Below are 13,807 nucleotides of genomic sequence, written 5' to 3' on the forward strand. Positions count from 1 at the left end.
TTGATGGAGTGGCCAGAGTCACCAGGAGCGGTCTCACCTACTAGTTTCTGGCTCCCTTCTTTTAAATACTACAATGAATACTGATTGCAGTGTTAAGCTCTGGCAACTTTTCGTAAGGCAATCGCCGCCAGAATCTCGCTTTGATCGCACACGTTTGGATAAGCACAAATATATAATCTATGTTTTGTAAAATTAAGTTACAAGTTAAAAGTCGACTGAAATAAACTACACCTGGCCCTCGCTTAACACGGGGGTTACGTTCCTAGAAAACCTCGTGTTAAGCGAAATCGTGTTAAGCGAAACATGGATTCAGTACAAAATAAGGGGTTACGTTCTAAAAATTCAAAATTGGCAGCAAAAAAAAATTTTTTATTGTTCAAATTTGGTATGTTTTTATTAAAGTAAAATATATGAAACATTTGTTCAAAATTAACCAAAAGTTATTATGTATATGCCTTTAATAAAAGCATACTATTCATATTTTCAAACTTAAAAGTTGGTATTTTATTAAAAAAGTAGCTTTTTATAATTAATTAATAGGTTAAATTTTATAGAAACTTAAAAATGTTAAAAAGTAAGGATATCATATGTTTTATTCATATCATAATTCATAATTTGAATTCATAGTTCATAATTTTAATTCATAATTCATAATTTTAATTCATAATTCATAATTTTAATTCATAATTTCAATTCATAATTTTAATTCATAGTTGATAACTAAAAATTCATAATTCATAATATGAAATGCATTTGGTGGCATTTATAGTTAAAGCCTGTTTGTTTTAACATGGTTTCTTTTTTGGTGGCTCCTTGTAAAAATCAGTAATTTTTGATTGTTTCGATATTTTGCAATCGTTTAAGAACGAGGTTTTTAGCGTGTTAAAAGGGGGATGGAAGCAAATTTGAAACCGTGTAAGACCGAGTTCGTGCTAAAAGAGTTCGTGTTAAGCGAGGGCCAAGTGTATATCCTAATTTATAGTCGGTGTTACAACTTTACTAAAAGAGGACACTGCATATATTTTTCTATATATATATATTTACTCGGAGATTTTTTGAACTTTCTGCATACCTGTATGTACACGTGAAGTCATAATTTTCCTTTATGTGCAATTTTTGTTACTTACTGATCTTTACTTGTATTAAGAGAAACTTTACATATTTGTTTTAGTATGCAGTACTTATTTTACATACAAAATAGCAAAAAAAAATTTTTTAACACTGAAAAATGAAAAAGGTTTAAACCTTAAAAGAGCGAGACCACGCCCATTTTCAATTAAACATTTTTTTTCTTTTTCAGATTAAACTTAATTCAAAAAACAGAACTTAAAAATATTAACGCGTCTTAAAGTTATTAATTAATGCCACAAAAAGTGGTCGTGCGCCCCATAGTGCAATGCACAGTGGGCCAAGTACCTCTGCTAGCGCAATTTTATTTACAACTCGGGTAAATTAATTGATATTGTTTGGAGGGGGGTGGCTTTAACCTGAAATGCACTCGAAATAAAAACACGTCGACTTTCGGGTTTTTGCGCGACGCACTATGGTTTTTTCCCCGTTTTTTTGGCATAAAGTCTTTTTTTTTTTTTGTTAATATTGCACATTTTTTTTTTTTTTTAATTTTTAAACACCCTAGACAGATAAAAAAAATATTTAACATTAACATGTGGAGCAATACTGTTCTGCTTTCGCGCTGTTAAAGTCAGAGATAAACCACATGTTTTGTATTAAATTGGGGCAAAAATGTTGCGACTTTAATTGTTTGTTTTGGCGAAAGCTTACACAAAAGTGAAAAGAAAAAAATATGGAAAATGATTGTCCAGGTATATAAAACTAAAGTTTCCCAATGTTGGTGTCGTTAAGATTTGTTTATGACCAATTGTACCGTGTTTTTTTATGTGTATTTTTGGAACGATCTTAAAAAGTGTAGTTGTGTTTCATGGATCAGTACTTTTGCATGACAAAGCGTTGCAAAAAGTTATTATTAACTATTAAGCAAAGTGTGCAGATTAATGAGTAACTAATCCTTTTTGTCCGAATCCACACGTTTTCGATAAAATCAAATTTTTCTAGTACCATATCAGTATGGTTTTTTTCCGTTTTTCTTTTGCTATAAACTCCAATTTTGGACCTATTGTATTGAAATTTCGTTTGAATACATTTTTTAAGCTCCCAAGAAGACATACCAAGTTTCAAATGATTTGGGACACTATTTCATATAGCTGCTATATAACAGATCTGGCAGCTATATGATATAGTCGTCCGATTTTCATAAAATTTTTACAAAAATTCTGAAATAATATAAAAAATTATGCAAAAATTTTGAAAAACAGCCAAGATATAATTTGTTTTCTAAAAATTTATCGAACTCTTGTATGGCAGCTATATGATATAGTCGTCCGATCCGGCCCGTTCCGACATATATAGCAGTGAGAGTATATAGAAAACTATATGAAAAGTTTCATACAGATAGCTTTAAAACTGAGGGACTAGTTTGCGTAGAAACGGACAGACGGACGGACGGACGGACGGACGGACGGACGGACGGACGGAGAGACGGACGGACAGGCGGACATGGCTAGATCGACTGGGCTGTTGACGCTGATCATGAATATATATACTTTATAGAGTCGGAAAGGTCTCCTTCACTGCGTTGCAAACTTCTGACTGAAATTATAATACCCTGCAAGGGTATAAACATGAATAATAAAAAATTTTTTAATCTTATTCTTTTTTCTTTCCATTCTTTATTAAAAAAAATTGTATTTTCAGGAACTTTGGAAATATATGCGAGGTGAACTTAACCCGGAGCGAGAGTTGCAGATTATTCAATATATAATCGGGTTAGGTATTGAACGGGAAGAGTTAAGGGATGAAATATTTATCCAATGCATACGCCAAACTACAAATAATCCAAGTGCTGACTGGAACGACCGAATATGGCTCATGATGTGCCTCATAATTGTCGCTTTCCAACCAAGCAAACTGTTATTCAGGTAAATGATATAAAAAAAACAACGTTTAGATCAATAAAAAATATAGGGTAAGGTGGGGTAAAGCCGACAGTGTGGGTAAACCCGACCTCCCTCTGTTTTCGAAAATCGGAAGCACTACGCAAGCTAATATTAGTGTTGTCGTGTAGAGCATCGAAAACAATGAAAATGGTGGTATGACACCATTTTATTAGTCAACATTGAGATGGTCAAACGACAACAAGTTTGTTTTCACAATTTTGACTTTAATTTTTGTGCATAATTAACTGCAGGATATTTCTTTTTGTCAAAGTTATCGCATGAAAAGGTAAGTGGATTTAGATTCTTTGAATAAAGTCCTACAAAGTGCATATAAGTTTGGTTCATTTTTTTTCATAATTTCTTTTTTAATTGCGTTTTTATGAAAAATTACGTGGTGGGGCAAATCCGACCTCCAAATAGTGGGGTAAATCCTGCCGCAAAAAAAGTAAAAAAAACAACAATCACACCAAAACCATCAACATCGCAGCCAACCAGACGTTCAACTCGAACCAAAAAACGCCAGCAAGCTATTTGAGCAGCGAATCAGATGATACTGATTAATTATTTTGCTATTTTCATTTTTTTAATTATATTGTCTTTTATTACCATTATATAACATAACATTGATTGATTTATCATTGCAAAACCTATATTTAGGTTATATCTGTACTAAATCAACCAAAAACATAGGCGGTCGGGTTTACCCCATCATTTTTGAACATAGCAAAAATGAACTTTTTCGTAAAACGCTTGTATCTCAAAAATTTTCAAAGGTATGAATAAAATGCTATGCATAGAAAGTTGCGCAAAAGTCGAACCGAATTTGGTATATATAACGACTTGATCCGATGTAAAATAAGCATTTTATAGCCAAAACCATTTACTAGGTCGGCTTTACCCCACCTTACCCTATATATATTTTAGACTTGAAATTTCTAATATAATATACATTATAAATTTAAATGTTGAAAAAACAAACAAAACAAAGCTTCAATACATTTAACCTGTACTTTTTATACCCTTGCAGGGTATTAAAATTTCAGTCAGAAGTTTGCGACGCAGTGAAGGAGACGTTTCCGACCCTATAAAGTATATATATTCTTGATCAGCATCAACAGCCAAGTCGATATAGCCATGTCCGTCTGTCCGTCTGTCCATCTGTCCGTCTGTCCGTCTGTCTGTTTCTACGCAAACTAGTCCCTCAGTTTTAAAGTTATCTGAATGAAACTTTGCATATAGTCTTCTATATACTCTCACTGCTATATATGTCGAAACGGGACGGATCGGACGACTATATCATATAGCTGCCATACAAATGTTCGATATATTTTTAGAAAAAATATTATAACTTTGCTGTTTTTCAACATTTTTGTACCATTTTTTAGATATGGCCATTTTTTATTATTTCAGAATTTTTGTAAAAATTTTATGAAAATCGGACGACTATATGATATAGCTGCCATAGGAACGATCGGGAAATTAATAGAAAAAAAGTTATATCTTCGTTGTTTTATTTACTCTGAGATATAAGCTTTTTTATTATTCTAGAATTTTGGTAAAAATTTTATTAAAAAATCGGACAACTATATCATATAGCTGCCATAGAAGCGATCTGTAAATGTATACAATATGTAAAACTGGGAATGTAAAACTGTAACTGTCAAACTGTAAACATAATAAGTACAGGTAAAATGTAATGAAACTCTGTTTTGTGAGTGTTTTCAGAATTTAAATCTATAATATAAACATCAAAACCAATCTGCAAGGGTATACAAACTTCGGCGTGCCGAAGTTAGCTTCCTTTCTTGTTTTTCATTTCAACAGCAGGCATTTGTCTGTAAGGTGGTAAGTTGAACGGTGTAAATTATGTGGATCGTGCATTTGAGGTTAAATTTAATTAAATCTATAGTCGACGACGTGCGAACATCGGCCGCCGTACAAGACATGCAAGCCAGCAACAATGGAGCAATGACGACTATATGCCGATATTGCAATTCGTTAAAATTCAAAAGACAAACGGCTGTATTGTGCTGCGTAAGCGAAAAAGTCAACCTGGATCCATGACTCACATCACTACAGCCACAAACCAGTGTTCAATGGAAGTAATTCAGATTCCAGCCATTTTTATACCCCTGCAGGGTATTATAATTTCAGTCAGAAGTTTGCAACGCAGTGAAGGAGACCTTTCCGACCCTATAAAGTATATATATTCTTGATCAGCATCAACAGCCGAGTCGATCTAGCCATGTCCGTCTGTCCGTCTGTCCGTCTGTCCGTCCGTCTGTCCGTCTGTCCGTCTGTCCGTTTCTTCGCAAACTAGTCTCTCAGTTTTAAAGCTATCTGAATGAAACTTTGCATATAGTCTTCTATATACTCTCACTGCTATATATGTCGGAACGGGCCGGATCAGACAACTATATCATATAGCTGCCATACAAATGTTCGATAAATTTTTAGAAAAAAAATTATAACTTGGCTGTTTTTCAACATTTTTGCACCATTTTTTAGATATGGCCATTGTATATTATTTCAGAATTTCGACAAAAATTTCATGAAAATCGGACGACTATATCTTATAGCTGCCATAGAAACGATCGGGAAATTAATAGAAAAAACATTATAACTTCGTTGTTTTTCAACCAATTTTTATCTACTCTGAGTTATAAGCTTATTTTATTAGTTCAGAATTTTGGTATAAATTTCATGAAAATCGGACGACTATATCTTATAGCTGCCATAGGAACGATCGGGAAATTAATAGAAAAAACATTATAACTTCGTTGTTTTTCAACCTATTTTTATCTACTCTGAGATATAAGCTTATATTATTAGTTCAGAACTTTGGTATAAATTTTTTTTAAAATCGGACAACTATATGATATAGCTGCCATATAAACCGATCGGTAGATGTAGAGAAAATGTAAAACTGGGAATGTAAAACTGTAACTGTCAAACTCTAAACAATAAGTATAGGTAAAATTTAATGAAATAATATCTGCAAGGGTATACAAACTTCGGCGTGCCGAAGTTAGCTTCCTTTCTTGTTTTCAATACATCCTGATAATATCATCCTGAACTAATATCATTCGAGAAGGCGGCTTCATGCCGACTTGCAAGGTAAAAGATACACTTACACAAACAAAATTAATTGCAACATCTACACCATCATACAACCAGAAGTTACACGGTATTCTTCAACAGATAATTGTTTGCAATTACAGATACACGGATAAATATATAATTTGCATGGTTCAATGGTGCCAACACCAGATTAACCGCATCAATTCCTGCAAAAACATATATTTCATTTCGTCGATGGTGGACCAGCTGAATGTGCGGTGCAATTTTCATGGAACACAACTGTTAAAGAAACGAATTATTTAACAGTTGCAAGCATTTTTTTTACACCAATAATGCTGTAGTTAATATGTTCAAAACAGCATTGAAACGAATGCCATCGGATACGCACAAATTTTTCATAAGACCGGATTGTATCCCTGCAGGTTCCCCGTGAAACGCCTGCAGATGAATTGAATGCTTGCCTTAAGGCATCACCTTTATGGAATAACGAATAACGCTAACCACTAATATAAAAGTTCAACTTCAAAATGATCAAAGTGCTGCACAATTTTCCAAACAATTGTTAGCTTTTGGAAATGGAAAAGTCCAAATTGATGGGATATTTGGATTAATTACTCCTACCAATGACTTTTGCCGATTTGTAGACTCTCAATTAACTCTTATTGAAAATGTTTTCCCAATATAAGTGAGAATTATCAGAATTATGCTAGGTCAACGAGCAATTCTTGCCGCAAAGAATAATGATGTACACGCACTGAATTTCAACATTCAATCAAAAATTGCTGGCGATTTGGTGACATTGTATGCCCGTTGATTCCATAACAAATCTCTGGAGTTACCAGGTTTTCAACCACATAACTGCACATAACTGCAACTCAAAGTTGGTACAGTTATTATGATATGGCGTGATTTGAATCCACCGCGACTTTGCAACGGTACTCAACTTTCTGTAAAAAGACTTATACTGATTTTGATTGAAGCAACCATTATTAAAGAAACGTAGAAGGGTGAAAATGTATGTATTCCTCGAATACTAATCATTCCGACTGATCTTCCGTTTGGCTTCAAATGATTGTTCCAGTTCGCCTTGCGTTCGCAATGACAATTAACAAGTCGCAAGGCCAATCGCCTAGTGTTTGCGGGATAAATTTAGAAAATCATTGTTTTTCACATGGACAGGTATACGTTGCGTGCTCACGAGTTGGAAAGCCATCCGCTTCGCTTGTGTTAACAAAAAAAAAAAGTGGTTTACCAAAGAGCACTTCAATGAAACTGATAATGTGCCGCAGGTGACGAAACGGAGTTTGCCCGATTTGCTAATTAACCTATACCAACAATCGGCACGTCCCAACCCCATGGGGTTGGCAAAAGCTCTGCCGGCAGCGCTGCTGTGTAGTGTAAAGACTTCGTGTGGCCTCGGCAAATGTATTCGCCTCAGCTGCTCAAAGCATCAGTGGTGTCAAATGATATTGCTCTGACTAAATCAGCCAATTTTTTAAATAGTAATAGCTATTGGTTTTGTATAGAAAACCAAATGCTAGCTATATATTTTCTTATATCTGGACATTTATTCGGATAACGGAACTCACGACGTCGTTCTTGCTCCGTTGCTCACTCACACAAATGCGCTTTTGACTTGCGATTGTGAGCGTGCCGAGCGCTGACCCTTCAGTTCCAAAATTCCTTGCCCGTCCGATTCCTCGCGGTATGTTCGAAAAACAAAAACAAATTACATGGGCCTCGTTCAGCGAAGTTCGAAACAATATCAAAAATAAAAAAAAAGTTGATCAGTTGACTTCAAAGCGTTCGGACGTGCTACTCTCGCTATGTTGTGCGCCGAATGTAAAACCGAAATCTCGGCATCCCAGCTTCGCCTCTCTGAGGCTGTTCGCTGCGCTTCTCTCTGTCGTCGGGTCTATCATAGTGCCTGCGTTGACCTGCCCAGCGAGGCAATCAAACTTTTGCTAAACCCCAATATCTTGTGGCAGTGCGATGGCTGTGTTGTTGCCAACGATTCCCACTCTAAAATTGACGAACTCGATTCCAAAATTAAGACTCTGGAGTGCTTGTACCAGAATCTAAATTCCAAGTTCTCTGAGGCATTTCCTACCAATTGTGATGTACAACAACAAACAAGCAACGTCACTGTTAGGTCTCGCCAGCCGCTATCTGCTGAGGTAACGGTAGCTCCTCAATCATATGCTGCTGCTACCACCTTATCCTTGGTCCAGGGACATGCCCTGCGACCCACGAATGATGTGAGAGATAACTTTATCACAGTTCAAAACAAAAAGAAAAGGAAGAAGATCAACAACAATAATAATAAAACCGTCGTTGGAGTTGCGGCTGCGTCGGATAATCTCCAAGTTTTGCAGAGCATTAAATATTTGCATGTTGGCAAGTTTAATGTCGCCACGGAACCTGATGCTATTTCCAATTATGTCTCCTCCAAATTAAACTTGGATGCTAAGGCAGTTTCTTGTGTTAAATTGGTAAAAAAAAGACGTTGACATTGCTACCTTAAAATTCGTCCACTTTAAGATTGGCGTCCCGGAACAAAACTATGACGAAGTATTTAACAATGAATTTTGGCCGCGCTCAGTTAAGGTCAAAAGATTTCTCCGCAGAGAGAGGATTAATAAGGAAGACACCATTATCGAGCTGGCTGGACCTTCAAGATCTTCAACCCCAACTCTTTCGGCAAAAAACCCCCAGTGATCGGCGCCGCTGGCGTCGATGTTCTCTTGGATCTTCTTCCGCATTCCCTACCCCGCTATAACCAGGCGCTCTGGCTTAGGCCAAAGACCCCACAGCAGCTTCATCGCCCTCTTCACCTGCACTCGTCATCCACTGCCCGGCTCCCATTGCAACAACAATAACAACAGATGGGGCTTGCGCTGTCCCTTTTGTGCGATATTCTCCAACGGCTTGGTTTGGTTGACGCCCGCTCATGTGGGCTCTTGGCAGATATGCTTTCGCTCCCGCTGCTACAACAACTCTTGCCGATGTTGTTGTCTTCATCGTCTGCTGTGCGGCTGTATGCTGCGCAGTGCTCGGGTTCGCCGTTGGATCTTCGGGTTATGCTGTGTGCTGGCGGTACTGATACTCTTAAGTTGTTTACGACTTTGGATTGCTCCCTTAAGGCTCTTCTTGGATTTGCATTCCCATCTTTGCTGGCTGAGCGCAGCTTATGGTACCAACAACAACAGCTGTGGCCGTCTGACGTCGATGTTTATGGTTTGGATAGTACACAACCTTATCTACCTATTGCGGGCTTGTTGGATGCTACAGACAACTCAGTCAAAGTTCGATCCATATCGTTGCTCAAGGCTGCCACTGGATTGGTTACTTGTGATCTGCGCCCCGCATAATCTAATCCTACACCTCTTGTTGTTTTGGCTGCGCTGCCTGCTCATCATGAACCTGCGCCGCCCCTCTCTTCTTCGTACTGCGACAGCTCCAGCCGGAAAGTATTTTTCCAAAATATATCCGGCATGCGAACGAAGACGGACGCTGTTTATTTGGCATCGTCGCAGTGTGACTATTGTTGGAGCAGTAGATTATTATTATATTGTTGTTGAAGTTTACATGAAGAAAAAATAGAACTAAAACGTAAACAATGTAAAACAAAAAGCTTATCGCGTGCACTCAGCCGAGCTGAATAACCGAAACGCATAGCTTTCATAGCGAGGCAATTCGGACGCTGCTTGTGTCAAGAGAGTAGTCGATTAACCTTTGGAACTGCTGGCTGCGCCAGCGCAATAAAACTTTCGTGCGACTGCAGTTCTTTTCGTCTTCTTTTCTTTGCATTCGAGTGGAAATTCCCCAGCTAGGCCGCTAGTTGCTAGTCGCCTTTTTTATTCGAATTTTTTGTCCGGAAAACCCTCACGGATTTACATTTTGGCGCCCGAGACAGGGACTACGACTAGCTTTTCGATTTCGCGTCAGAAAAACGAACAAAAATAGTGAATTTTCGTCGTCTCGGCACTTGTTCCGTTTTTTTTATATTTGGCGAAAAAACCTAGCTGGCGGAACTCGGCCAATCTTGGATTCGGATTGGATCAAATTTTGGAAAAAAGAAAGTTCTGGAAATCATGCCCAACGATCAGGTATTCAGTGCCAAAAATTAAAACTTGGAAGCACTTTACGTTACGTGTGTTTGTGTGCAATTATCTGGCTGTAATTCTTGGCACTTTGTATATTGGAAAACCAATTAAAACCCACATTTAAAACCTCCAAATAAACAAATAAAAAGTGAACAACCTTTAATAATTTTTTGGAATTAAATTGTGAGAAAATTGATGTGCGTGCGGTACAGTTAAATACATACATATCTACATACTTATATACCAGCGTTTTGCCGCCAAGTTCAATTCCCTTTTGTGCAGTGGCAGAGCAGTTATTTTTGAGCTATATACTCTGGTCAGTGGCTTTCAAACCGTACATAGTGGCATATCGGTTAATTTCGACAGCATATACTCCGTCAGTGGTTTTCAAACCGTATTCAAAGTAAAATTCCTGCAAAACTCGGCAGTGAAATTAAATTCTGCACATATTATTATATTATGTATTATTATATTATCATGTGACTAGCGCTACAATTATAAGTGTAAACTTGCTGTGCTAGGATAATAATATAATAAAATAATAAAATAATATTATATGTACATATGTATGTATTTACGTGCGACATTAATTGTGATACAGTTTCTGGCTTTGGCGGTGCTTGTGGGCATCTTTAACCCGTATGGGATCCACTTAAATATTTTCGGACAGTTTGTCAAATAAAATTCAACTTGGTGTTTAATTTCGGCGTTGGTTTTTGGCATTATTAACCCTTATATAACCCAAATAAAATTTGGTGTGCTTGTGAATTTATATTAATAAAATTTAATATTGGGGTATCGGCGAAATTTTATCAAGTGAATAATAATTACGGAATCATTTGAGAAAGTGATTTATTAAAACTTAGTGCCAATAATTTACATTTGGAGCATTTTTATTAATTCCCAATCAATTTCAAAATGGCTGAAAGAGATTCAGCTGCAAAGCCAAATGCAAAACTTTTGATGGCTATGCAGAAACACGATATGGTTCTGAGTGACATCGTGCGAATGAAAAGGGCATTTGAGGAAAGAACTATTTCATTCGACAAAATTCAAATGGAATATCGAATGCAACTTCTCGAATCGTACTGTAAAAAACTAATGGATATCCAGGCAGACATTGATATACTATACCCAGAAAATTATCTGACAGCGTCGGTTGAGGATGCATGTATTATTACAAAGGCATTGTATCGCTCCGCAATGGTAGGAAGTTGAACCTCAGAGAATTAGTCAAGGGGATTTCAGTGGTTATCGTCATTACCAAAAATTACCAAAAATGAATCTGCCGAAGTTTAGTGGAAAACATTTAGACTACAAAAATTTTATAAGTCTATTCGAGAGTTTAGTTCAGAACGATCCATCCCTTACAAAGGTAGAAAAGTTCAACCATTTGCTTACATGTCTAACAGGTGATGCATTAGGAACAGTAAAGGCGTTTCAAATTTCCGAGTTAAATTATGAGAAAGCATTGGCAAGCTTGAAAAACGTGTACGACAATAAATGTTTGATTTTCTTCGACACGATTTCTCAGTTGTTTGACCTTCCCCAGGTATCGAAACCCCCTGCATCAGGCTTGAGGTCTCTTGTTGATGAAATATCGGCTCTGTATGCACCATTGCAGTCGTTGGGTAGTGCACCGGAGATCAATAATGCAATTTTTTCTCACATAGCTATGTCCAAGGTAGATCACACGACAAAATCCCGATTTGAGGATCTAGGATCTAGGATCTAGCTACAATAAGTTGCCCACATGGTGTGATTGTGCGTTTCAGTTGAATCGGCGATACCAGCATTTAGCTGCTGAGGAATCAACAAAAAGTAAAGGGAAGCCTAGCTAAGGTTCGAATAAGGAATACTCAAAATCGTCATTCTCATGCACAAAAGCAGATCACAAACCAGATTCGAAATGTCAATATTGCTCAGCGACGAATCATAATTTAGGTAGTTGCCAAGCCTTTATGGCTCTGTCCGTGATTCAGCGTTTTGATTTTACGAAACATAATCGGCTGTGCATAAATTGTTTAAATCCTGGTCATCCAGTTAAAAAATGCAAATCAACAAAGTGTCGCGTCTGCTCTAAGCCTCATAACACACTTCTTCACAGATAGGGGGTAGAGCAGCAACCTGTAGCTTCGGGATCAGGTCCTCAAGTGCAATCACAGTTGTTACCTGTAGCGTTTGATCATTCAAATCAAGCCCACTCATGTCATGTCGGAATTAGCGACCAAGTGATTCTTGCCACTGCCGTCGTTAAGGTGCGGGATAGATTCGGACAGTTTCAATTAGCACGAGCTCTTTTAGATTCGGGGTCGCAAATAAACTTTATGGCCGAAGATTTAGCAAAACTCTTGCGGTTACATAGGGAGGAGTCATATTTGAATATCACTACGGTCGGGAAGAACGATTCGGTAGTGCGGCTCAAGGTTCACACGTCAATTCACTCTCGCGTCAATGCTCATAGTTTCGCAACCGATTTTTGGGTGTTAAGGTCAATTTCATCATATCAACCTGGCTATGAGGTCAATTATGCCCAATGGAAAATTCCAGCAAACATTGAATTGGCAGACCCTCGTTTTCACAAGCCCGCAAAAGTGGACTTACTGATTGGCGCAGAATCCTTTTTTGAACTTCTAAGCGTAGGCCAAATAAAATTGGGTTCCAGCGTCACTGTCAGTGACAATATAAGTTCTCTCGACTCTCTGGTGGAACGATTTTGGGAGTTGGAACAAGTCCCTGAGAGATCGAAGGCTGTTTACACAGCTGAACAAGTTGCTTGTGAGAAGCATTTCGAGCACACAGTAAAAATACTTTCCTCAGGTCGTTTTGAGGTGAGTCTGCCATTTAAGACAAATCCAAGTGTTCTAGGCTTATCCTTCGAAACGGCAATACGCAGATTTCTTTCGTTGGAGCGAAGACTTGCGAATAACTGCGAGTTGCAAGACATGTATCACGAGTTTATGAGAGAGTATCTTAACCTTGGGCATATGTCACGGCTTCCAACGCCTCCTCCAGGACAACACTACTATATTCCACATCAATGTGTCCTGAGACCTGATAGTAGCACCACAAAGTTGCGAGTTGTTTTTGATGCGTCAAGTAAAACGTCAACCTCGATCTCATTAAATGAAACTCTAATGGTGGGTGCAACTATTCAGAGGAAGCTTTACGCTACTTTGGCATGATTTAGATTGAACGAATATGCCTTGACAGCAGATATTTCAAAGATGTATAGGCAAGTTAACGTTGCCAACGATGACCGAAATTTCCAACTCATTTTGTGGAGGAAAAAATCGACTCAAGCTCTCCAAACCTTTCGCCTAAACACTGTCACTTATGGGACAGCCTCAGCTCCATTCTTAGCCATTCGTTGTATGCTCACAGGAGCGAACAGTTTGGACGAGTTGGAAGTGATTCGCAAGGAAGTCACTGAGGTTTTGGAGTTAGGGGGTTTCCATCTAGCCAAATAGGCAACAAATCATCCAAGTTTAATGACTAACCAGGGACCAGAAAAATCACTTATATTTAACACCTCTGAGTCCGTTAAGACGCTTGGAATGAGGTGGAACCCTCAGAATGACGCATTTCATTATAGTTTGGAGGATT

At 37.7% G+C, this 13,807-nt stretch overlaps 1 protein-coding gene across 1 annotated transcript in view; it reads left to right on the plus strand.

Moving 5' to 3' along the window:
- Positions 1-13,807, plus strand: part of Myo81F (Myosin 81F) — a 530,639-nt gene that overhangs the window by 286,233 nt on the left and 230,599 nt on the right. The window contains exon 14 of the mRNA XM_070285196.1: positions 2,773-2,996. Within this exon, the coding sequence (XP_070141297.1) occupies positions 2,773-2,996 (224 nt within the window). The remainder of the gene's footprint in view (positions 1-2,772; positions 2,997-13,807) is intronic.

The sequence above is a fragment of the Drosophila kikkawai genome, chromosome 3L (assembly GCF_030179895.1).
Source record: "Drosophila kikkawai strain 14028-0561.14 chromosome 3L, DkikHiC1v2, whole genome shotgun sequence".
Taxonomy (NCBI): Eukaryota; Metazoa; Arthropoda; class Insecta; order Diptera; family Drosophilidae; genus Drosophila; species Drosophila kikkawai.